Source organism: Anopheles gambiae, chromosome 2 (genome assembly GCF_943734735.2).
Source record: "Anopheles gambiae chromosome 2, idAnoGambNW_F1_1, whole genome shotgun sequence".
NCBI classification, from domain to species: Eukaryota; Metazoa; Arthropoda; class Insecta; order Diptera; family Culicidae; genus Anopheles; species Anopheles gambiae.
This window is the reverse complement of record NC_064601.1, coordinates 95,846,898-95,873,795: the sequence shown is the minus strand read 5'-3', so window position 1 is coordinate 95,873,795 and position 26,898 is coordinate 95,846,898. Positions and strand designations below refer to the sequence as shown.

General features: G+C 47.2%; 1 protein-coding gene across 2 annotated transcripts in view; it reads left to right on the top strand.

The window, feature by feature from the left end:
- The first annotated feature begins 7,287 nt into the window (after positions 1–7,287).
- LOC1276788 (uncharacterized) overlaps positions 7,288–26,898 on the top strand; it is a 35,499-nt gene continuing 15,888 nt past the window's right edge. Inside the window, exon 1 of one of the 2 annotated variants that reach the window (XM_061640871.1) lies at positions 7,288–7,813. In XM_061640871.1, coding sequence (XP_061496855.1) covers positions 7,724–7,813 — 90 coding nt within the window. In that variant the 5' untranslated portion in view covers positions 7,288–7,723. Of the gene's footprint in view, positions 7,814–18,442; positions 19,845–26,898 lie in introns of those variants that run through there. The other variant, XM_061640872.1, reaches the window with a different exon arrangement.

Genomic DNA, 26,898 nt, shown 5'->3' with positions numbered 1-26,898 from the left:
ACGAAGCATATTAAAAGAATCTCATCAAGAATTAGGATCTCTTCTGGGTCGAGAATGGCAGCCTCGGGTTCTTCACAAAAGAACGAGGACAAGGATAATTAATTGATCGCCTGCTGCTGCTGCTGTTGCTGTCAGAAACTGTCTCCAAGAGCGATGGATCGCGCTTTGATCGCGGATTGAGGGCAACCTGTCAGGCTGGTTGCTAACAAAAAATGCAATAGTAAGCATGATTGGATGTATATTAGGTGCCTGGAGTTGACCAAAGAGTAAATTCACATGCAACGGCGCTCACAGTGCATGATTAACGGTCTGTCATTTCGCCTCCCGTGGACATCGGAATGGGACGGAAATGCAGTAACGTAACGCGAAATGCAAAGAAACGATTTCAATTAATCGAATCCAATTACCTGGAGTAGGGGAAAGGAATCCTATTCCCTGAGCTAGTTTTTCCCACAACTGACACAAATCATAATTCTTCTTCTAGTGACACTGCTGCTGCTGGTGGAGAGGTGGTAGTAAGCAAACATTGAAATAACTTGTGCTAAATAAATCCTTCTCCCCAACATTCCTGATACACTTCTTCAAGACACGAAGAATCGCGGAGGTTTCGTTCCCCCATTCAAGACAGTCAAACAGTGCGGATTTCGGTCTTTATGTTATGCTGCATCTAATCGCTTGACAAACGAACCCAATAACAATCGCGCTTTACGAGCGTTCGTCGCCAGCGATCTGTTGTCGGCAGCCTTCACACGCCCAACAGCAACCCCCGGCTGGCGCACGATAAAGTAACGATTATCGCGCGGTACTACTCCGGACTCATAATCGCTTCTTGCTGCAGAGCACGCGGCCATAAACATGTGCCTTTGTGTGTGTTTGTGAGTCGTGAAGGTGACAAAATTCCAGCAAACAAAGACCCACTCTACACACACCAAGACTGCTGTCTGTCTACCAAGCCATTGAACTGGATGAAGGCAGACAGGCAGGCAGGCAGGCCGACGGGTAACCGTGGCTAATAGAAATAGAACGATTATTCCACGACTAATCCGCTACCGAACAAGTGCGGTATCGCGGGCAATGGGAATGCCCGTCAGAACACAGCGACGACCCAAGAACGATCGCTGAAGCGACTGCAGCGATTTTAGCCTTCGGAATGTGTACGACGGGAGGTTGTTGGCTCCCGCGTTCCGCCAAACGGGGTCCCGCCGCTTGATGTGTGCCCCGTAGGCTAATAAATTGAAGAAAAAAAAGAAGAAGAAGAGGAATTAAATTGCATCCAATTCTCTCTATGAGGTGGGAAAACGGTGGGTAGCGATTATGATTAATGTGCGTTATTTTGCATTTGCGCAATTTGGATCCGATCGGTCCGTTTTGCTCCTCTCTCTCTCGCTTGCTTAGTTCAATGAGCAATCGGATAATGATGATGATCGTCGGTAGATCGTCGATCTTTTGCTATTGGTATGCTTCATTTGCTGCATGAATCATCTGCTCATCACGGGATGGATCAAGTTCGCTTATTAGCAGCAATGGGGACGCGGGTGAGCGATTTTATTACAATGAAAAAGTGGCACAATTAGGGCACAGGTAGAATTTATAACATCTAAGTCATATTTGTGGACAAGAGAATGATACAATCTAACTTTTAAGACAAGATATTAACCTCCAAAAGTATTTAGAATAACTGAGATGTGCAAACAGAAGGACCTAATGCAACAAAACGATGCAATCATGGTGCGAACTCTGCAATTATCGTGACAATTTTGACATCACACCTCGATTACACGGTTCGTTCGATGAGGATGACTCACGATCATCTTCGTTTCTATAATTCTACCCTACATTAGCGGGGTTTCATCCTCGCTGGCTTGTGGGTGTGGGACACATCTGACACACACACACACACACGCTCTGAAGATCACGAAAAGCGATTCCCTTCGGTGACGGTTGCCCTTGAAATTGGATCCAGTTTTCCAGTGCCACGGTGAGCGAACCGGTGAGCCTCCTCTGCTGCCTACTCGTCCGTAACATCTCCACGCGGGCTCGTGCACTCGCGGACAGGTGTCCTTAAGCTCGCGATTAGGTATCGTGTGACCTAGAACTTCACCGTGCAAAATTGTGATTGCCCATCCACGTCAACCGGCCAGCCCGGTGACACAACACAAGTGGTGAAACACAACAATGAGACGTCGAGAGAGAGAGAGCTTGAGAGCGAGCGACCCAAACCGAAGCCCTCGACCGATGATCGTCTGATGGTGATGGGGTGTATGTTTTCCGGTTCCAACTGGCTTCCGAACCTGGTGCCATCACCTCATCAACGCGGCATCCCGCGGCTCGAGGGCGCTAATTAAGTCATTTCAGCAAACGCTAGGCGCTAGGCAGCAAGCGGCATCTTCTATGTTCGCTGCTGCTGCTGAATGATCCAAAGCCTCGCACCGGGGCGAGTTCGATACGATGTCCCGGGCTGAAGGTGAAATGTGTACACAAAGTGTCTATTTTTCCTTCGCGCGAAGATGATTTATGTGTGGATTTGTTTGCTTTTTGTCTCTTGTCTCTGTCCACTGTCCTGTCGCTGGATGTGGAGGAGTGCCAACGCCGTTGATTGGTAACACCGATTAAGCAACTGATGCTTTGCAAGACATTTTAATACATTTCATTACATAAAACCCAACTAATCGAGAGCGCTTTAGAGATGCATGTTTGTAGATTTTGACCATTGATGGAGATAGAAATCAACTGTGTGCAGTGAACGATCAACAATTCAAATCAAGATACCTGCTATGACCTCGATTAAAATCCCTTTACTACTTCCAAGCGTTTACAATAAAAGTTTCGCAATAAAATCGAAATGAATTGCTAAATAGCGATCATCTTTCTCAAATTATTCTTGACCCTCTGCATATAAAGACACACAGAGAGGCGGGAATGTAACTACCAAAGAACGCCGTTTTAGCTCAACCATCCCGGCGAGATGATTGAAATCGCAAAAATTGCAGCCAATTTTGCAAGCCGTTAATAGCTAATTAATATAGTAGGATGCAATCGCGTTGATCGCGCTTCGATTACGACCCGATCAGTGGCCCCATTACGGGGCAAATCATCCCGGGTGGAGATGATGATCGAGATGATGATCGATTTAAACCGTGTCCATAAATCACCACCACCCTGATCGATCAGGCACAGAGAGATCGGATCGATTCCTGGGTGCGAACTTGCTCTACCTGGGGTGTAAAGTGCTCTCGCTTTACCGCCACACAATGGCCGGCAAATCTGGCTGTAAAATGGTGCTCTTTGGCTCGCGTAATGCGCTTTTTTTATGGGTGCTACGAGGGATCCGCTCAAGCGGATGCAAGCAATTGGAAATCGGCATCGAGTTGTGCGGAGTTGTGAGGAGAGGCAGTGGCTCTTTAGGGGGTACAATTTTCACATGGTCAACTTGAAATGGGGTCAAACTGATTTCCGTCTTCATTGGAGTTTTAGCTCAGCTTTCATGTGAAGATGAATTATACAAACCCTTCACAATCGACTCCAACGCATGAGGAATGTAATTGTTTGGGATATAAATTCAAGTACGCACCAGGTAATTGCATGCTCCAGAAGAAATAAAGATATACATTTCAGTTCCCGAACGCTGAACGCGAATGTCTGCACAATCCAATCCAGCCATCGGTGGACATAAATCTGCAGCTGCAAAACTGCAGCTTCAAGAACTAGGATGACATTTCCCGCGTCCAAGATTCTAGCACCGCGCGCAGGTTCTTCTGAACCATTGCACGTGATGACATACTTGATTTCATTGGCAGATTGTACACCACCGATACTGCCTGCCTGTCGCCCGGGGGACTTGACCTTTTTCCGGAGCTCCGGTTCAGCAGCTTGCACACATCAGAGCATAAATAATCTCGACCATACTGTGCTCCGTTTGGCTGCCGTTCTAAAAACCTTTCAGAACAAAATCGAGAACAAACCGAATGGTTTTTGGGGCGTTCCATCACCGGAAGCAGTTGTTTGCGGATCGGTGTGTTCCTGTACCGATCACATACGGTGACCTTAAGAAATGTCAGAGGTACGGCACACCTTGATCGGACTGTTTTCTGGCGAGCGCTTTTCAATTAATGGTTTGTGATTGCTCGCTTCCTTCTGATCGAAAGCTCGTTGCCTTTTGGCAATTCTAGCAACTTATCGTTTCACTCTGCGTACACCCGCACTCGAATTGTAAAGCTGCCACACACACACACCGACACACTCCAAACGAAGATGTCATAAATCATTGGTGCAGTCGCTCATACGGGGTAGCCCTTTAATTCGTGGTGCGGGCAGGCAAGCAAAAACCCACCTTTGCTGCTCGGGACTTTGGAGGATCGCGCTCTTGATCGAGTGCAGGCAGGCCGAAGCCGGCAATTAAAATTGTCCTTTCAATTAAAATTCCACCCTTTTCCGCCAGGCGGCCGCCACCCGGGGGGGCCATTGGTGGCCCTCTGCTCCGGTACGCACCACCATCAAGCAGGAAGCCCCCGGCGCAAGACGAAGAAGACGCGCAAATATCGGTGACCGTGGCACACACACATTCACACACATGGCCACGGTGTCGATGGACGATGGGCAATCAGAGGGGAAGGAGGGGAGGCAACACCGGAAAAGACCGTTGCGGCGGATGTTTGGAATCTCGGACGGCACAACGGCACAGCCGTCCGTCGTGCAGTGGCGTTGACATTGAACTCCACCGCGATCCGTTTGCGCCGTGTGCTGGTGATCGCGGTAATTATGCATGCTCGTAGCGTGTATATTAGGTACCCTTACGCCTCCGCTCCCTTCCCTTTCCCTTGTGGTTGTGTGCACGCGTCCGATTAGCGCAATTCCGATTGTGCGAACTCTTGTGTGTGTTTGCGAGAAGCGCAACGGTGAGTCGGTCAATCAGCCAGCATTGGCCGAGTGGAGGTGCCGGTGACGTGATTAGGCACAGATTAGGATTAGCACACACACACACACACACACACATGCATATAACGAGAATCTTTTCGTTTATTTTTTGCAATCACAAACCACCAAGCTGTTGTGGGTGATTAAAACTTAATTTCAACTCCTTGCTCGCTTCATCGATGGCTTGTGTTTCTCGCTCGCTCCCTTGTTTTGTGCCAACGTAAACGACACACGACGACAATTAGAAGCGGTGGTCAAAGTTTATTAAAGTGGGTGCAAATCCATCCATACGCTCTCCTCTCCCCTCCCCCCCCTTACATGAGTAAAGATCGCAGGCGTTAGAGAATTATTGAAGTTACCAATGGGGCATTAGTGGGAAGGTTTATTATGATTGAAAAAAAGGGGGCGCAATATGTAACACAAGCGTAGGTTCAGAACCGTCCAAATTGTGTGTAAATGTTGAGGGGGGTTTTCTATTTTTGTTCATTTAATAATACAACCCCAAACAAACAAACAAATCACAAACAAAAAGGGACCGCACTTTACCTATCGCGTCCTATCGTCGCATGACGATCTTTCGGTGGGTGGCCTCCTTTCAGCGTGCCCATAAATCGTGCCCTTTTTTCCTCGGTACAAAACGGAAGAACGTACCTTACTGGTGGGCTTCATCATCTACTTTCGATAAACATTTCAACGTGTCAGCATATTTACATCGATCAATCATCATTCGACCGGCAGCACACTGGAGGGCTTGCAGTAGGGCTTTACTGTTGTATGGGGGGGTGTTTTTTGTAGGGTAAAAGAGGGTGTCCTCTTCGTGTCGTGCTGCCGTTGCCGCTGTCTGCCTGCCAGCGCCGATATATCAAGGTCAGCGCGGTTCGATCGCCATAGAATGGATGGGACTCACATGCAGTGAGGCAATCGTTTTAAATACGGAGCATACACACGACGTGTTGTAATGTAGAGAACATTACAGAACATTATTAGTTGGCCTGGGGAGCTAGAGTTTTGGAACTGTAACATGCATTGTGGGTAGATGTAATTAACTTTTTTGTTAGGGTGATTTATTGGCAAGTAGCTTAAGAAAAGGAAGCTCATTCCCAAAAAAACTCATTCCCCAAACGATGCATTCTGCATTCACAAACAAAATGTAAGGGTCACTTCGCTTGAGCCTCCGCTTGAACCTCCGTTTATCGATGTATCTCTCTCTCTCTCTCTCTCTTTCTCTCTCTCTCTCTCTCTCTCTTTCTCTCTCTGACTCATAAAATGGGTGTAGGGTAGGGATCAAAGTCAGAAGAACCACCCCCGATTGTGTACCAGCGACAACGCCGACGACATAACAATGCAAACAAGCGCCTCCATACACACACACACACACACACGCGTAGACACGCACGTAAAGCGCATCAAATGAAAGAAAAAGACGGCAGGAAAAAACGATCGAAATCGGCCACCACCATCCAACAGTTTTCGTGGACTCGGCGGCGGCACCGTTTAACTTTATGGACGGATGACTTCGATGCTCGTTCGCAACGGCGACGAACCTTGTGTGTAGGTGTTCGCGCGCGTTCGCGTTAAAAAAATCGTGGTGGTGGGAAAAATACAAAAAAAGGATGAACGAAATTTTCACAAGGAGTGAACAAGAAAACTTCTTCACCCACCGCCACCCGATCACACGGCGGTTGGGTGGGTTGGTCCGTTGAGCGAATGCGTCGCCCAGTCACTCGATCGTACGCTAGCCGGCAGGTGGCCGCTTGGTGTCTTCCACCGATCGAGCACGAAAGTTGGAGTTGTTGCTTTTTTAGATCACTTTCCTTTTTAGATTTGGTGAATATTTTGTTGTGCTTTTTTGCTGTGTGTAATTTTTGGTTAGTTTTTGTAATTGACGATCGCCTGTCTTTTTTTGTCGATTTGGTTACCTTTTTAATTGTACCGTTTCCTTCCTCTTCCTGTACTTGCGCTCAATACACATAGCGTCGCGTTCATGATCGATTTCAAATAATAAGCGCGTCAAACGGTTTTGTGCGTCAAACCAACTGTGGTGATTCAATGATATGGCCTGTGAGTGATGTTCGCGTTTCGTGAGTCGTGAACGGCGGCCCCCGGGGTAGAGTGTAGTGTATTCGCGCAATCCCTCACCCCCCAAAGCAAGGGTAGAACGGCGGAATGATGTGCTCACGTCAATCAGCGTCGAGCGTCTTAGCGATCGTGCTTTCTATGCCCTACACTCGATAGAACGAGAGAGCCAGCTACGGTGGTACACTACACTTGGGAGATAGTTAATTAATTGAAATGACTTAACCCGATCACGGAGTGATATCCTTCCTTTCCTGGGTCGATGTGCTGCCCGCCCGCATTGTGACGTAGGTTTTTGTGGAGGGTGAAGTGAATAAGAGCAGAGGATACGCTTTTTGAACGCCCACCAAGTGTTGATAAGTGTTTTTGAAAGTGGCAAACCGATCGGCAAGGATTAAATCGACTCTTTTTGTTAGTGCGCCCGTAAAGTGTGATGATCGCCACACACACACACACACACATACAATTGCTGAAAGATTTACGTAAATTGAACGATCTGTTGGTGGATCGGGTGTGAAGTAGTGCGATCCTTTGTTCGGTTCCCCTTTTTTTGTGCTTATCTGTTTTTTAATTCTTGGGTGTTACAATAAACACCTCCTCCCTGGATTTTGTAACATACAATCTAGTGATTACCATCATCGTTGACCATCGGAAGCGTGTATTGCAAGCAGTTACGAAATAGTAACAAAAAAAGGATTTCACAAAAAGAAACACACACACCGAGTCGTGCAAAATGTCGAACAACGTCAGCAACGAAACCATTCCGGAAGAGCCCACCACACCAGAGCCGGAGCCGCCAGTCGATGAGAATGCGGAAGAAAAGGTACGTGAAGGATGTTACTCAGGCATGGACAATAAATACACCGACCGGTGACCGACTCGACCCAGCTCGACCGAGCCTTATAGTGGTATAGGATTGTTTTTGACTTTCGGTAAAGGATTTTGTGGAGCAGTGTCAAGGAAAATCGGCACAACAATCAGCCCACCTTAGGGTGCAATTATCTGCTGCTCGAACGTTGGACTGATATAATTGATGAGTTTTGGTTATGTTTGTAGTAACAAGCTGTGTGAAATTTGTAGCTTTTTTATAGAATAACACTTGACACATAGGAAGGTTCGCCGCCTTTTTTGGCATTGAAGTCTTTCGAAGCGTTATCTATTGCTGCATTAACCCATAACGAGCTGCTGTGCCGTTCTGGAAGCTCTTTTAAATAAGCTTATCTCATGTGTTAGAGCTCACTGAACTCGATTTGGAGAATGGAAAGGTCACACACGATATTCATAATATTGATTGTTATGAGCAGTTTTAGTTTCAAAGATTAGGCTTCAAAACTTTTCAACAAGAACTCCAGTATACTTAAGATATGAACAGGTTTTTGTTTATGATCATCTCTCAGCTTACGCTTTCTTAGCTTCTTAGGCTGAAGATTATCCCCATAAAGCGTTAATTTATAGCGCGTAAAACGCCAAACGCTGCTTAATCGGAATTGATATTACACAAAGTCTGCCAACACCAAGTACCAGTCTGTGATGCAAAGTCCGCTTGAATCCTGCCCGTTTATTTGATTTGGTTTCTAGTCTGCACAAACCATTAAACCATAAATCACCATGCGCATAGGATGTGTCGCACAGATAAAAAAAAAGTGTCGCTGTTATACCGCACCAGCGTGTGTCCTTCGCGGGGTGAAGGACTGCCGCTTTGGCAAGTTAGGTCAAGTTTACCGCGCGTGAGTACTGTTGCGAGCGCGCGCGCGCGATGCTACTTTATGGCATAAAATGCAATTATTTTGCAAACCAATGCGGCACCAAATGGTGAACACATAGACGGACTGATGCAGCCATACCTTACGTACTGAGATTAGCATATTTCAATCCGACACGATACTGACTCGCTTGGAAGAAGATTTGCGCAGCATGATGATCAAGCGATCGCGGATTTACACGATAATTGCATTAGTTTGGGCTCGATAAGCGCAAAGCGAAGGTATTAACGATAAGTTTGAACACCCAAACGCATAAAATTGGTTGACGATAAATAGCGATGGCGGGTAAGTGTCGTTTCCTTTCGACTAAAATAGACAGATTTAACTAATGCACACACACAGAGCCCGTTTAACGGTCTATTTTGTGTCTATTTGTGCTCACCATTGCAGGCATTTTCCCGCAACAAAGAGCGCCCGTTAACACGTTTGTAATGGATCATTTAAAAGAGTGGAGCGAAAAGCGCTCTAAACAAAGCGGAGAAAGAAGCGAAAGCACACCAGGAGAACAGAACAAAAGCGTAACGAATTGCCCATTATATAATCACCACGTTGGTGCGTGTGGGTGTGTGTATGTGTTTGCAAGAGCGTAATCAGTGTCATGAAAAGCATTTATACGCAATCATTAGCAGCGCTTTGGTCGTTTGAGAAATTTCAACGATTCTAGCAAGGGCCGCACGCCGCACCATTTGCTCGCCACCGTGCTAAATGGCTTAGAATGTGGTGAGCGAGAAAAGTAGAAATAAAGACGTAAAACGGTGTTAGCTACTGCCGCTGCCGCTCATTAGGAGCAGTTAGTGCAATTGAGTGAGTGTAAAATGCAAGAAAAAAAGAAGGCTTACCTGTTGTTGAAGAATTTAAACGGCAAAGCTATGTGCAGGTGTGTGTGCTGGTAGTGCTAGTATTAAGCAGAGAGACCGGGCGAACAAGAACAGACTCCACCCAAGCTCAATTATGAGCTGAATATAGCGTGTGCAGCGCGTAATCGATTGTGCTTGAAAGGATTCTAAAGGCATTATTATAAACAAAAAAAACTGGGAGAGCCTCGGTCAAACGGTTCCAGCTGATCTGGTCCGGGGCACGTGTCCCTTCACCGCGAACGTACAGGGAGAGATCGTGCATTCTTAGCATTCTGGAAAGCTTCCCGGACACAAATAACAGAGCACGTGTAGCTAGCACCCACTGACCTGCTCGGTGCAGGTGTTGCGTCCCCCATCTGTGGACACCCATTCGACACCCAGTCTATTTCTGCCGTGTGACAGATAGATTCAATCAAACGTGCTACGGTACAAACTAGATCGTGATCGAGCACCAGCAATCAACCATATCCGTCGCATTCTGGGGCGTATGGGCAAATGCTGCATAGTCATGAGCGAATGATCGGTTTATAATCGTTTCGCGTGCGGGCCTTTGCTGTGGTGAGTTGGGTGAGCTGGCCAGACGCAAACGCACGCAATCGGCGGATGATGTTCATTCATCATCAGGACACAAGCAGGTGTGTGCGACCGACCGATCGCGAATGGCGACCAACGGGCTGCGGTGACCGTTTGCTAATACTTCTCGCGCTGCCTTGCAATGGGGTAAAATATGCAGCGGGATTCTTGGGCCGCTTGTGAGAAACCGGGCACAATTAGTGGCACATCATGTGTGTCTAATAGCACAACAGCAAATGTCGACCAGGAAGACCGTTCAATTTTGTGCCACAAACCATTCGCGCGATTCATTCGCTTCAAAAGATAACCTCCTGCGGAACATTTCCTGCAATGGCCTTGGAAAGGCTTGGGAAGGCAAAGAATCCAATTTAGAAGGTCGAACCATGAATGTTTTAAGCAAAAACAGGGGGGAGCAATTCCAGATACTCAAGACTCAAATTAGATAAAAAATGGGAATCAAGTTTTACTGCCCTCGCAAGAACCACAGTTTTGCTCGTTTAGTACACACAATCTTTGTTTTAATGTGCCAAGGATGTTAAGTGCCTGCTGCGTGCTGAGCGGCAAGATGGACGCGATGTCTCATTACAGGGCGTTAGAACGCGTTAGAAGCTTTTTGGGCGTCGAAGTCCGCAAAACGTCAAGAATGCGGCCGTTTAATGGTTAGCGTTGTCAGCCTTCTTCTTCACCATCATCATCATCAGGCCATCCTTCATTTATTTCTTCTCGTGTGTGTGTGTGTTTAAACGCTCCACGAATGTGAACGCTCCAATTTCGAAGCTGGTTCGGTTGAAGAAAAAAAAAGGGCCTGAAACACCATTCTAAGAACATGTTGCTTGCCACAAGCTCACTCTTGTTCTAGCGTTAGTCCAACCGGCACAAAGTAATCAACAGTAAAACGGTGGGGTTACGTGGTTAAGAACAAATTAAAGAGAGAACCAAAAAAAGTTCTACCAAACCAAAGCTTCCTTTCACTTTTAACCAGGCCTTTTGGACGAGTTGCTGTAAGTTGGGGCAGTTAGCAACAGTCGCCCTTAGAACACAGAAAGCGTCCTAACACGTCCCACACGCTGGTCCACTGTTCGCAGGTTCTAATTATGCTGGCTGGGACTTAAAAAACAACGCGTGTTGAGATATCAACTGATCATCACGGTGTAATACACAATGTTGGAAGATTGATGAACCCGCGTGTATGCCCAAGCGACTGACCTTGAATATGCTCCAAAAGACTAGATTTGTTTTTAGTCCAAATGGTAATGGGTTTTGGAGTGGCATAAAAACAAAACCATTATTTTAGAAGGGGTACAACCCACACTCCGACACAGCTGGTAAATGCACTCCCAACGTTTGGCGTCCACCAATGCTGCAGACTGCAAAATTCAACACCTAGATGTTAATAAATGAAAGAAGAAGTTTTTGGTGATGCATTTTTGGCAAGTTTTGGCATGAACGAGGTGTGATAGTGTTATGAATAAATGTGTTTGTTTTTTTGCAACGAAATGATCGCAACGTAATGACCGTTAAGCACGGCAAAGCTCAATTCAATCAGCACACGTGTCAAAAGCTTCAATTATGCTTTTTTGCTGCTGTGTCTTCACAGGTCCATTATCACATTGCCCAATCACAATAATGCACTTGCTGTCAAAGGCGTCTGCTCTGCGAAAAGTTCTGACGTCAGTGTGCGGCAGAATGCCGTTTAGGACCTTCATACCTTTAGTCTCACTGTGTACCAATCCAAGACACTACGACACGGCACAATCAAAAGATAAACGCCCTCTTGATCAGGGCGGTTAACCGCTTTCGACAACCCGGTACACAGTCTATCAAACGTTACAACAAAGACTCATTGCCCTCGCACAAGAATGTTGGCCAAAAAGTGTGGGTTTCTATACAAGAAAGGCGGCTTGACGTCACAACGCCAAACTTTCTCAGCATTCAGTACTGAGTCCCAAAACTCGGTTCAACATTTTGACCACGAAGGGCGTGGAGAATGTTTGAAGTTCATCAATTATGTTACTCCAGCGGGTGGAGAGAGAGAGGGTGAATGTACTGCCGGGGGGAGCTGTCAGTCAGAGCCCACAGCCAACGCTTACAACGCCGGGAAGTGATTGTGCCGACAAGCCAGAAATCAATTAACCCATGTTCTCCCCGTGTCCCAGTCTATCCGGGTGTCTTGGGCCGCCCCAGGTTTAAGTACCCTTTGGAATTGATTCAAGATACCGGGGGTCTACGGACAAACTGACCACCATCGGCGAGTTGTAAAGAGAGTACTGAGAAACCAAACCAAGTGGGTGGGGAAAGATCAGGTTCCGGGGGTGATGGCGATATAACGACACTGCTCTCGATCGTCCGATAATCCCTCAAAACAGCAGAAATTTAGCAGAAACAAGCCCAGGGGCCTACTGAGATGATCGTTCTGGATTAGAGGATATTTTCACCCTGCGAAAGCGAACGGATTGTATCCTTAGTAACGGGGCGGTTTTTATGGCGATCCTTAACGAAACGGCATGACACGGTACTTTGGATTATGTTTCAGTTCTTGTCATTTTGTGTGTGTGTGTGTCATGCCAAATTTGGAACCGAGCTTATCTTCGATCAATTCCTACCCAGCCAAGCCGAGCCACGCTGCGTAAACACATTAACGTTGTGGATTGCGTCTAATGATCTACGCGCTCCTGCACGCTTCTCATCGATTGTTTCGATCAGTTCTCGTGCGTGAAATCGAGCGGGTAAATTGATTGGTCGCGCATACTTTACCCACGTGCGGTATGTGCACGTGGAGCGGGGAGTGCCAACACAGAACGCGGTCGCGTTTCGCGTGATGGCATGTACAAAAACACCATCCGATCATCTTTATTTGATTTTCAGCACAACAGACGCATAGGGCTGCCTGGTTAATACATCATTAAAGCCAGCTTCACACTTCACGTCTTCAAAAAACATCACATCACGTCTGGCAGACAGGCAATTGCCCTCGAAGGACATATCGTGGCTTTTGTTCCTCACGGTGACAGAAATTGGCTGCGTTGCTGTGAGATGAGTCGATAGCATTAACAACCCTCTCCCCCAAAAGAAGACTCGCATCGACAGGCTTACAGATGGAGCGCGGCGTTATGTAAATAACCCATCAACGCTGCGGCGTCCACAACAACGGCCACCCAAAAAAGTCTACGCGCACAAATTAAACACTAACCTAGCGTAAAATTAAACAGCCAGAAGATGCCGGTTTCTCGCAGTTCCGGCACACAATTCCGCAACACAATCGAGAACGGTACTCTCAACACCTCAACCATAGACCGTATACCGCTCGTTTACCGACCGGAGTAGTGCGGTAGCGCGGTCAAACAATGCACCATCATCAACACCATCATCACAATTCGATCGAACCTACTACTACTACTACTGTGCTGTGCGGAACTGCTGCGGCTCGGGGAGGCTACGGCTTTAATGGCTTCATATTCCTATTATGTATAGGATTGAACGGAAGCAAATTAGGTGCCACATGCCATTTCTGGGGAGGGTGATAAAAGGCTCAGACCCAAATAAATCATTAATTTGTGATGAGCTAGAGGCTTTAGCTGCTTTGTATACTGGTTTGGGAGGGGTAGTTTGTTTATGAAGCCGGGAGAAATATCCGTTCCTGGCCGGAGCTGGCCGAGATGGCCTTTCTAGGGAGGAGATAAAATACTTGAAAATACAACCATTATTTATCAAGATCTTGAAGTTAAAACCGATTAAAAGGTACCAAACACAGAACTATTTCCTAGTCGATGCAAATTACCTTACATAGACCATAAAGCTCTGGCTGTGGCTCGTTCCGTGATCATGCTTTTGCTATCCATTCTGTCATCAAAAAGACAACTGCAAATTAAGCATTTAAGCTGCGAGGAATTGTACGCTTAGAAATTAAAGCGATTTTGAAGTTACAATCAACATCCAACCCTCCCCAACACGCACCACCCACCATCCAATACGATCCGAGTTGAAGTGTTTGCTCTAAAGCAATACATTCAAATATCACTTTGCGGCTTACCCAAAACAGCTGTTTCTTTTGACGGAAGCGATACGGGGGGGAAGCGAAAAAAAAACCCCAAGCCCCTTCGTAATCCTCAAGTGTCAAGCATGATCTAGCGATTCCACCGTTTTGTTTGCTGGCTGGCTCAGTGACCTTCGCATTCCCGTGCAGAATGAGGTACATTTTGTCGTAAGAAAAAACACTACACACCACCATCGCTCGGCTCGGTTGAACAAAATGCTGTGTACATTCGTACGCAAAGTGTCAATATTTGGCTGAATTGGCGGTTCATTGTGCTGCCATTTAGACTACCGATTTGCTGCCGGTAAATATCAATTAAACGACCAACGGTATTCAGCTTAGCCTTATTTGCGCACGCACGTTTGTTACGCGGATGCACACCGTTCATTTCATAATTTTTAGCAATATTCCAAAAGTTGCTAAAAATACAGCTACAAGCCCGCACGATTTATGTGACACATTTCCATGTCCGTTTTACCGGCCGGTTCAACACACACACAAACACCGACTCACGAAGTGGGCATAATATTTCCATTATCTTTTGCGCACCGCACCATCCCATCCAACCTTCCGAATGTCGCCTTTAACCGTGTTGTGACATTCAGCTACAGCAGCAAAAGCGAGCCTTCTTCCCGAGCCAAAACACGCATAAGCAGTTCGCCAGCTACTTGGGCTGTTGCATAAAACCTCATCCCCTGGTCGTTGCAGAGCCCCATTTGCACACTTAACGACCGGGAGAACCGAGGGAGCTGAGTAGTGGAAGACACACACACACACAGCGAGAGGCGGAGGTCACCCATGTTACGTCATGGGACGTCTCGTATATTCGTGGAGTGGAAATCCACAGATGGTTGCTTCAGCGGGTGTGATAATGCTCCCGGTGCTAATGTAGATCGAACAAATATGGGGTGCTGGCTGTCTCTGTCTCGCTCTGGACCCACTTTTGCATGCTCCAGTTACAACCAAGGGGGTGGTGTTATAAACACACCTTGGTGAGCGTAGCATCACAAACCACCCTTGAACTTGACACGGTAGCAGGCGAATGTGGAAATTAAATTACCGTGCGCTGGGTGGCCCGGTCGTGCCCGGCTGTCCTAGCCTCGATCGCAGTTAAATGCTGCGTCGTGTTTTTCCATACCTTCTTCTCATTTCGCCTTCCCAATTTACCATTCATCAGCTGAGGTTTAGATAACTGAATATTTATTTTCGTGTTTGCTTTTGGAGGAAACCCCACGACACGAAGATCTAAAAACGTTTCAGGACAGGTTGCGGGATGATCGTTTGCTTGATCGTGCGATTGCACATTAAACTCTCGACGCTCTTTTATTGATGTTTGACTGTTCCACCAACCCCGGAAGTGGCATGCGGGCGAACCATCTTAATCAATATCGCATGCCACGTGGAGTGGCACATCATCGCCGCGAATGGGTTTTCAATTAAAATGCACTCCTTCGCCTACACTACACTCATGTGCAGGAGATGCAGCGGCATGCTCGATGATGGGGCACGTGTTTTTAATCGTTCTGATGCGACGAATAAAGCGCTTTAGCGAATGGAGTTTAATTTCGGTATGTGGAGGCGGGTGGTTCAGAGTTCGATCACAGGCAGACAGGCAGGCAGGCAGGCAGGTAGGCAAGTAATTAGAGCCGGAGACAACCCGTTGCCCCTTGCGTCGACGTTAGTTCGCATGCCTCAATCATGGTGGCGAATTAAAGATGATTAATTTATGGTACCTTCATGGCATTCGGTGAAACATTGAAAGGCGCTGAGGCGATCGGCGATAAATTCATGAAGAGAATGGCCACTTCAACTGTTACAGTTAGCTTGTGTTGAGAACGCGTTTTAATAAATAACGTGCACTTTAACGGGGTGATACGTACGTGTCGCATAATTTTGCATAATAAAGCACCAACGTCAGGAAGATCTCATTCTAGGAAGTGCTTCTCAATTGTGATCGATCCACTCGTAATACAGCTAAATCTACGCTTAAAAGCGTTACTCACTCTGCCTTAAAATTGCTGAATTAGGCGTTTTGTTCCGCAGAAGGATCCGTTATCTGGCAACAACACCTCATCCGCGGACGACGGCGACTGCTAATGATGCTTGAGGCGGTCTGGCAGATCAATGTTCCTGCCGGTGCTTGACACAACATCTCCAAAGCGCGCTACCTGACATGGATTCAATACAATACAAAGATCTTCCACCTCGTCTAGGGGGGCGCATCTTCAAGGTTACAATGTTGAGAAGCGAAGAGGTAACAAAAAAAATGAACTCTCTGCGATGCTTGATACCGACTCGACGATGTTAGTGTCAATCAAACGGGGATCTCTGTTGCTGTCGAGTGATGAAGGAAAGGGGAGGATGTTCAACGACGCTAAGACTGACGCTGACTTCTCGCGTGAGCTGACCAGGTGGAATAACCGGAACAAACAAACGGCCAAACAAAGAGACGATCAGCCTCAATAGCCTCAGGGCGTCAGTCTGATCCCTTACAGATCTTTCAAGCAAGATCAAACTTGACTCACGATCAGTGCTTTCAGCAAAAAAAGCTTCCCTTTTAGACATGGAAATTATCTCCATCTCCTTCCCTTAGGGTGGGCTAATTTTCTTTCAATATTTTAACACAATAAAATATAATATTTATTTGTACGAAGAAAAAAATGAGAGAGCGGACAAAGACACCGATTAGAAACGGTCGCAATTAAAAGTATGATCTCATTCTTTACCCCCAGGGGATCTTTACCCCTGTATCTGATCAGCCTGCCGTGTGCTCTGGTTAGAGGATTGCTTCCCCTCAGCAGCATACATGCACATGAGGAGAGTACAAGCAGGTTACGATACGATAACGAGCACTCGACACCCGGATACGAAACGACCTCGCCAAAGGTTCAACGAAACCGTGAAGTCTCGTGCTGAAGCGCGAATGATGAACCGAGGTGATGATGCTACAAAATGTCTAATCCACCACCATCTGGGCGTCGGAGCAAATGTGCATTCTTTGCCGAGAAGACCTTTTTTCCTAGGCCGGAATTATCTGTTCTTATATAGAAAAAGGAGGGCTTTTTCAGTATAAGTACGCGAACAGGATCCAATATATCATCAGTTTTGCTACGCTGAAGAAGTCTCAATTCTGATTGTTTTGCTAACAGCGATTGCTAAACAACTCTCGCGTGATGTGTAATTTGTGTGTCGTGGCTATTTTTTGGTATCATCCGTTCCGTCTTCCAGCTCGTTAAACGCTGCTTTTTTTGCTGCTGTAACAGCACTTCAGGTAAGATCAGGTCATTTTTCTCCACCCTTTTGGAGGCATCGTCCCATCGCGAAGGAACCATTTATAGTGATTACATAATTCAAAAAAGGCACGTACCAGCCCCCTTTTCAAGAATTGGACATCCATTAGCTTTTGCTTGGTTGGGTAGAATGGGAAAGAATGTAGAAACATTTTTTGCTTATCTATTTGAACCAATTTGATCGAACCTGTCGAATGCCTGTGCCTGGTGCCGGGAAATGATAATTGTACAGGCGTGTGTCCCTATTTATAGCACCGTCTTACCACCGGAATTGTCCAACGATGGTCGGTGAACTTTTTCCACTTCGACTGCCAAGGTTTCCAATTGGAATTGTTGTGCTGTACAGCTTGTAAAGAAATTTGCTTCGTCACGTGCCACAGCGGGTAGGTCCGGGATGCGTGCGATGAGCGTGATTGGATTAATGTTGATTCGCATGCGGCTCGAACGTTCTGTGTCGAACACGTAGTTCCGGTTATATAATGAAATGAATTAAAATGACCAAACGAAGGGGTTTAATAAATTTTGGATTATTTTGTTACTTAACATTCAACTACAAAAATGATCGTTAAGGACATAGTGAGAAGAACTTCCAAGAATTCATTGCTAGTGAGAAGCTCTGTGAGTGATGCTTGCTCACCTGCTCACTATAGGCAGGCAACAGCTGATCCGATCCGGGCCTCGCATTGCAAGAGAGTTTCATCTCATTTTGAGAGCAATCGCCGCTCACTGAGTGCGGTTGAGGTTCGCTCTCGCAGCATCCGCACTAGGTCACGCAGAGAGCTGATCTCTTCGCACGGCTCACTCTCACACGGCTGTGCCGTGCCTCCGTGAGATCAAAGGCACCACCACAGAGAACGAGAGCGGGAGAGAGAGAGAGTGTGTGGTTTGCAAATTTTATGTAATTCCCATATAACTCTACCGCCAGCAGCCGGCCGACTGTCAGTTTATGCACAGCCTTTGCGGAGTGTGCCGACACACCAGGCAGCCAGCAGTAGTAGAGAGTACAGTGAGTGCGCCGCGGAGTGTGATTAAAGTTGTGGTGGGATCCGCTAGCCATCCAAAAAAAGAAGAGGTGGGACAACCGATTGATCGTGTTTGCGTGCCCCGCACCACCAGAGCTTCCCGGGAGGGACAACCCAACACAAATACCCCAGCATCCATATCCCAAACCCCTCCCCCTTAGGCCGGTTGGGGTTTGTTGCGCAAGATCTAGCCCAGGGGTTTTGCCCGCACTCCTCCGCACTCCTCCAGGCTCGTTAACGCTCCGTGCCAGCTCCGCCAGCTTGGAAACTGCATCCAAAAGTGGTGGTTGCGTGGTGGTGCAGTTTTTGAAGTTCACACACCGAAGTGTACCGGCAGAAGTAAGGCCGCGTGCCACGAGAGACTTACACAGTGTGCAGTGTGTGCGCCCCAAATCGTTTGTTGGAGTGCTTTGCGTGTGAAGGTCCTTGCAGAATAGCGCGAAGTGGCAGGAAGTGTGCGGTTCGTTGCGCAATCCCGACGCGACAGAGACACTTTCAAGGACCCCGCATCGGGTGTGTGTGTGTGATGTAATCCTGCCCAGCCAAGAACTCACCGACTTTCTTTAACCTTCCTTTCGGGGTTGGCCGTTTTATCCCGACTCACACACGCATGATTCATTGGCCGACCGCAGCACGAGACGAGTCGTGCGGTGATGCTGAACTGACTGGGTAAATGTCAATCAATTCCGCATATGTGTGTGTAACCCATTTCCCGCGTCGCAAAGTATTGGCAGCGTGCTTGCAGTTAAATAACCTCGTACCTCGCTTGCGTACGTTTTGAGTGAGCTGGGAAGAAACTTAAACGTAAACTCACGGGCTGCGCCAACCATACGCGCGTGCAGCAGAGTCAACGATTGGCAAATGCGGTGCGCGGTGCCGCGGTATTTTGCAAGCAACGTTCGTGTTGGTGAAAAATGCATAAAAACACGGAGTGACATCGAATCGAGAGAGATAGAGAATATGCCAAAGTGTGTGAAAGTGTGTATTGCACAGTAGGCAGAGGGGAAAAGAAGTGCAAAACCCCCAAACAAACATTGCAGCCTGTCATAAGCCGAAATAATCGAGTGTGCATTGAAAAGGCTGCCAGAAGGCTCCAACCGAAGTGATCCAAAACAAACGATCAAGGAAGAAGCTTCTTCTGCTGCTGCTGCTGGTGATAAACTTTATGCTTTGCGTGATTTCGACGGAAGATAACATAAAGAAAGCTGTGTATACTAGTGTTTTTGTGTGTGTGCGTGCGTGTCTGAAAAAAGGTTCAATTTACACGAACAGCAAGCACCCATCAACACACGATGAGCTTTAACACCTTCATGCAGGTAAATATCCCGTTGTGACCGAGCCGGTGTCTCGGTGTGATGTAAGACGTGCAGGGCGCACCACAAAATTAAGATATTAGCAGCCAGAGTAAGGGAGGGTAGTCGGCCTACAGTTATGATTTAAAGTTGACGCCAGCAGTTTTCTCTCCAGCCCTGTGGCGCCCGCATGAGCGTGACCTTTTTGGCTGCGGCGTTGGTCTTAAGCGCACCTAAACAATGGATATTATTATCGTTGGAAATGATCGTAGCGAATCTACACTAACTGCACAGGACAAATGATGCGTGGCTAATCGGTAAAAATCGTTCGCCGTCTTACCGCGTGCCTTCAATTTCACGCGAGCAAGTCGCACTCTCTCCCTCTAGAGCGCCTATTACCGGTTGCGTTAGATAATCAAAATTAAATTCAAATATTTTGCTTTTTGCATCCACGATGGGGGCGCAAAGAGTAAACATGGAAACACACATCCAAGCCCCGCTTGGGACAATGGATGGAGAACATGGAAACTGGCACACTGCAGCAACTCGCGCGCCTCACCCGATAAATCGACAGACGACGCTTCTGTCGTCAGTCGGGGTGGCCTTTCTTACTCATCTTTGATCGCATGATGTTCACCACAATTTGGTTCTTCTTTTTCACACCTACAATGGCTTGAGCCAGCTGCTGCTGCTGCTGCTGCTGCTTACTAGCTAGTGTTTTTGCACACTTAACACCGGCCAATCTTGCGCGGCTCCATCACGGCCCCGCAGCAGCCGAGAATGGGTGGATTTTTCTTCACCATGCATATGCGCAAACGATTTGCATACGAGCTCTTGCGCGCATAGGCAGCAACCATCACGTATCGCTCTTGTGGAGGTTTGTCTTATCGGACCCGCGAGAAAGAAAGACCTCGAAATGGTACTCCAAAGTGGGATTTTGCAACAACAGCCATCACCACACTGGACACTGGCAAACGCCTGCATACATTTTGTTTAGTAATGTAGATGCTGATGGTTGCTGAAGATTTTTGTGTTGGTTGCAATTTTTTTCACATGGCTCGAGTTGCTTGGCAAAAAGTATAAAGTGCGAAATTGTTCGCATCGAATCAATAAAAAAAGACCCATTAAAGTATCGAGAATAAACACAGTAGCGCAAAAGGGAAACAAAAAAACCGCAATCATCGAGCTAAGAGGATTATCGAGCCTTAATTTCAGTTCCCAAATAGACTACAGCTTACATAATTGACCTTTTAAAAAGAGGAGACGCGTCTTAATACTTCCCTCTCCACACATGATCGGCTTCAAAATTGAGGTAATTGAATGGTGTCAAAGTCTTTGCACTCTCGTGGTGTCTTTTTTTGCAATCCGGAAGTATGCCAGTATCGCCTCCACCGAAAGCAAATAGCAATCCACAACATGCACACGGATCGTTCGACTTGTGAGAAGCGATCGATGTCTTACACACCACGTACAAATGGCCTGCGCTATATTCATTCCCGCACGTCCGTGCGTGGCAATGAAAATATTTAAATATACAGTGCCCAGGCAAACTGCCAGAAAGGGGGAGAGCCAGAAGTAGGGTAAAAATAGGCGACCTTCTTACCGCTCCCTCCCCTCACCCCCCCTCCCCCTTTGTCGCTCTACCAAGGTCGACCGTTTTTCCAGTAAACGCTCCAATTTTGCTCGTCACCGAGTCCGAGGGCCCAAGCTGGCTTCAAAACATGTAGATCAGCTGTTCAAACGATCGATCGCACAGGAGAGGAGATCGCCCCAGCCAACGTGGCCACGAACACGTAGCTAGCATGCGATCGCTGGCGCACGATGATGGTGTAGCATGGCGATGGTAAGGTTTCGCTCCGCTGCCCTGCCTCTCGCGAAGAGTGTTTGCGGCGATGATCGATCATTACCGCGCCACCACTGCAGTCGGTCGCAATTTGCATCTTCCGCCGATGAACGAGCGCGGATCCGACGGTTCAATGGTGATCGTACCGCCGCTTCGTATCGGCAGCAAACTTCCCTTTCCTCCTGCGGCGCCTTCCGTTTCCCCATAGGGTCAATTTGCCCGGCTTCCTCGCAGCTTGCAAAGAACAAACCGATCTCAACCGACATCTAGAACTCATCTTGGGCGCTGTTATGCAAAAACAAAAAAAGAACATCTCGTCTTTTGCACATTCATTAGGTGTCGTGTAAAAAAATGAAGGTACAGGTATCGTTCTAGACCGCATGATGCTTCTTATTCTTCTTGCGCAGTGACATAGATTCAAAACTACAGAGAAAAAAAAACTACAAACACAGCCGCTGTGTTGTGTGTTGGAATCATTTAAAAGGAGTGTTGGTATCTCTGTTTTATATTTATTAGAAACGGCATGAAACGGCATCGCTCGTCACGCAAACCGCCGAAGGAATTCTAGATTGCTATCAATAAATTAAAAACAAGATGCGTTGTGCGATTCGATAGATAAACTGAAATCTAATTATAAGCGTATTTAATTAAATGTCAGCCGCGAACGATCGGAGCATTATATTTGCAATAAGAAGTGACAGTCAACGCGTCAATTGAGTTGGCGTGATTAAAATTAAATTTATATTATGACGAGGAGAAAAATGTGATCATTCGAATCAAAAGACTTCAAGCGACGAACCTTTGCTTCCAGTCGAAAGACTTCAAGCGACGAACCTTTACTTTCAGTCGAAAGACTTCAAGCGACGAACCCGTCCATTTCCGAGCTAAGCTACATTTGTCAACTGCACTAATCGGTATCATGGAGAGCGCGTTCGTGCGTATGTAAGTGTTGCCAACAGTGTTGCAGAAATATTTTGCGCCGTCCCATTCCAACCGATGGGTGGTTCTCGGTTGCCCTTAAAACGTTTTAATTAACCCTGCAACGGGGAGTAGCCCTCCATCGCAGCACCAGCAGCACCCTGACCATTAGAGACACGTTGCAAAACTATCCCGCCTTGTATCTTTCTTCATGCGGCCACAGGTTGCAGCACGCGATAACGATCACCGCACCACCACCACCATCACTACCAGCCCGCCAGCAGGTGTGTGAGTTTTCATGCCTTTCTTTCGCGGCAAACGATGATGGGACACGCGCGATATCACGTCAAACATTGCACTGCCCTTTGGAGTGGAGTCGTTGTCCACAGTATGATCGCGCGCGCGCTTGTGTGTGTGTGTTGGTCAACCTGCAAAAAGCTTAAGGTGCCGCCGAAGTTGCATGCACTTGCGCACTTGGAGGTATTGCGCGCCGGCGTGCGCTCGATTTTGCGAGGATCGATGGCGTGCTTATCGGATGCCGATCGTCCATTTGCTGCACCCATCTCCACGCCGGGGTGCGTGAGAAGACCCGCTTTGCTAGCGTGGCCCGAGAACTGCCCTAAAATGTAGCGGTGCAACATCGGTTTTTTGTAGGTCAGTTGACAGCGGGTGTTGGGCGAACGAGCGAACGTGCTTACGGCGCAACCACGGGTGATCCTCGCACCGACGCACCGAATAGCTTAGCCATATTTTGATTCATTTTTAATCTCCTCTTGACGAGCGACGAGTGATTATGTTGTGACTTACACCCTTAGGCACACCTTTAGTAGGAAAAAGAGAGAGTTCATTGCACTGTACAGCTCATTTCCTAGGATCGAACGCACGCAACACGGTCGCGTATGATCGTGATCTGGACCTTAGTAGCCCCGTTCGAGCGCTCGGTTCGCGCTTTAGCGCTCGCTCTGGCAGATTAAATGATTGATAGAAAATGAATGACAATTCATTCCGCCTCCTTTTTCGCTAATACTTGCCCGTGCTTACGGCAAACTCGTGTTTGCTCTCCCAGGGCTTTCGCTGCTTTGATCCTTTCGGTGCCCTTATGCAACGGCACGACTTTCTCGCCCTCTCTCTCTCTCTCTCTCTCTCTCTCTCTCTCTCTCTATGGAGGGACAATTTAATTTTCTCGGTACATTACGCAGTTACACACCGCGATACTTTCCCTCACAATATCGATCAAAAGGCTAACGATATGGTTCAGGATTAATCATGTGCCTTGCGGCGGCTGCTTTCGGTACGTAATACGTCGCGATCGGTTCAAAAATAGGTCACTGTTAACGATCGAACGGTGCGCAAATCCACCAACAAAACGCAACAAAACGTTCGTTGCCCTTTTCGGGGTGACTGTTTTTGTTTGCTCAGTTCGTTACGTAGAATATTAAACACCGCGAATAGCGTTACCCCAGGAGGGGAATCACCCTTTACTTTGTCAGTAGCATCATCTACTCACATAAAAACGTGCGCCCCATCTTCTCATCTGGGCATTAGGTGAATAGAAAGAACAACTAAAACTAAAATAAACCACAGCCAGATCCGGTACCCTTGTGCCAGCGAATGCTTCCGTGCGAAACGTAACGGTTCGCGACACGTTCTTGGCATAAAAATAGTCAAAGCGTCAGCAAGCTTTAACAGCGCACCCGTACGGAGCCACCATTCGTCACACACACCGCACCGTGGAGCATTAATCTCGTACATAGACAAAGCAAAAAAGAAAGAAAAAACAACGAAACGGATCGTAAAATCCGCCTCGTCTAAAAATAAAACGCACGGAGGCGCCTGAGAATGAGTAAGAACGGTTAAGCGTTACCCACACTGCCCCAACACGCCCGCCGTGTGCACTCTTAGCTCGGTTCTACTGTATCCGGGGATTTAGTTGTTTTGTGTTTTGGGCAAAGGATTGTAAAATCACGTGACGACAAATCGGACCAGAACAACAGATCTCGTGCACACAAAACAGACGGAAAAGGATCTAAATCTAAAAGGGGAGCTGTAAAATAACGGTGTGTGCTGCCGTACAAAAGCCGGATCACACACGCCTACGGCGCCTATGGGGTTTGGTTTTGAATGTGACGCATTGTTGTAGCAACATCGAGCGGTACCAGCGAAAACCAACAGCCGAGCGGCCGTCCAGCCGTCTTGATCCGGGTTGCGGGTACAGTGCAGTTCGATCTTATCTTTACTGTCGCCGATGCTGTCTGCTAATGCAACGTTTTTTTCATGTGACAAATTGCAAGCAGCAAGCATGATGACGATGTTGGCAAACAAGCATTAATTACTATTGCCAAACTATTGCCACTGCTGGTGGTGTGTTGTGTTTCGGAAAGCTTACAATAGAAATGGGAAAGATAAACTTATCGGCTCCGATCAATCTTTGGCGGTGTACCGTGACGGCGGTGAGAAAATGCCATATGACACATGGGGGGGGGGGGGGGGGGTTAGCCTCAACACTGTGACCTAGGGAGGCGAATAAAAAAAACCCTTAATTTGAGCAATTCGAAAAACGCCAATACACCTGTCTCTTGCTCTGTTTGCTTCAATCAAGTGTGACACAAATAGAAAGCATTTTCTTCCACTGTGTTTTTGCCCATTCATCCCAACCCTGCTTGGAGCTTGCCAGCGTTGCGGCTCCCATTGCAAAACCCATTCCACCCATTGGGCTTACAAAATGGGTTTGCTTTCGGGTGGGTTAAGGGTGCACTAACACTGTACCACCACCAGCTCACCCTTTGCTTAATGTGCGCTGTTATACGTGGCTGTGAAACTGTTTGGTGCTCGCGCATTGTTGGCAACCGCAACAAGAAACTGGGCTCGTCGCTGGTAGCAGCAGCAGTACAGTAGTTTGTTTGGTGCATTTTGTACGTCTCTGCTACTCTTCTTCATCGTGTTGCTTATCCCACACGCTTGTATTGCGCAAAATGTTCTAATGAGCTGCATCGGTTGGAAGCATTATCAGAGACCCACCTTACCCTCCGTTTGCAATGTTGATTGGATGCACCTGAATGCTACTGGAGAAGGTTTATAGTTCACTAGGGAAGCCCTTTGTGTGTGCGTGTTTTTGTGCAAACAAATAGGCACACATTGTTGATGCTTCAAGCAAGCCAAAGACAAGCAAAAACACTGTAAAATTCATAAATCAAACACAGCCGGATCTTGTGGCCCGGAGCTGCTAGGAACAACACACTGCGTAAACGCATTTGTTTGGGGTACACCTTCGCCAGCAAACATTCTGCTACATAGTATATCCCCGCTGCATAATGACGGTAATAAATACTACCTTCTAATGTGCACACTATTCTTTCCCCTTCTCTGGATTCGAACAGGGGTACTAAATAAAACATGACCACATGGCACCAGCTCCGGTTTGCTCTGTTTCATTTTTCCTTCCCCTGTTGGAATCCCCGGACACGATCGTTGTCTTGTACACGCTGACACACGCGCAGCACACAACATTCGCTAAATTTGTGCTCACGATTTGCGGCAGGATATTGACAAGGAAAGGGACTCACGTGTGCGTTACAAATCAACCATTCTATCGCTTACCCTCCCGGGGGGAAGTTGTAGCAAAACTTCCTAAAAAAGGCTTGCAACCATGGCACTAGTGTTGGGATTTTTTTTTGGTCGGAATTGATTTAGCACCTAAGTTGTGTGGAATCGATTCCAAATAGTAGGTTCGGAATCAGTTTTCGGCTAACGGCTGCGAAATCGGCACGGAAATCGGAATCGGCTCCAGAATCGGAGTCGGCTTCGCAATCAGAATCGTCTCCGGAATCAAGTTCGTTTTCGGTATCTCTATAAGAATAGGCGTTTGGGTTCTTGGCAGCTATCTATTCAATCGTAGCTGCATAGGACTCAAATTTACTTGTAACGATCCAATTCCCATGGAGATTCCGGGACTGGTTGTCGGTTTCGGTTCTAGAACTATGTTACAAGAACTGACTCTGATTCCGGAGCCAATTCTGACTCCGATTCCAATTCCGGGGCCAATTATGATTCCGATTCCAGAACTGATTGCGATTTCTGGGCCAATTCCGACTCCAGACCCAAATCCGGAATCGGAGTCAGCTACGGAATCTACTCCGGTATCGAATCTGGATTCGGAATCGGAGTCGGCTCCGCAATCAGAATCGTCTCCGGAATTGTATAGATCGGCGCCAAGAACCCAAATTTACTTGTAACGATCCATTGTATTCGAGATTCTGGGACTGATTTCGATTCTAAAGGCCGGGCTACATTGATCGTACTTTTTGGCGTAATTTTGAT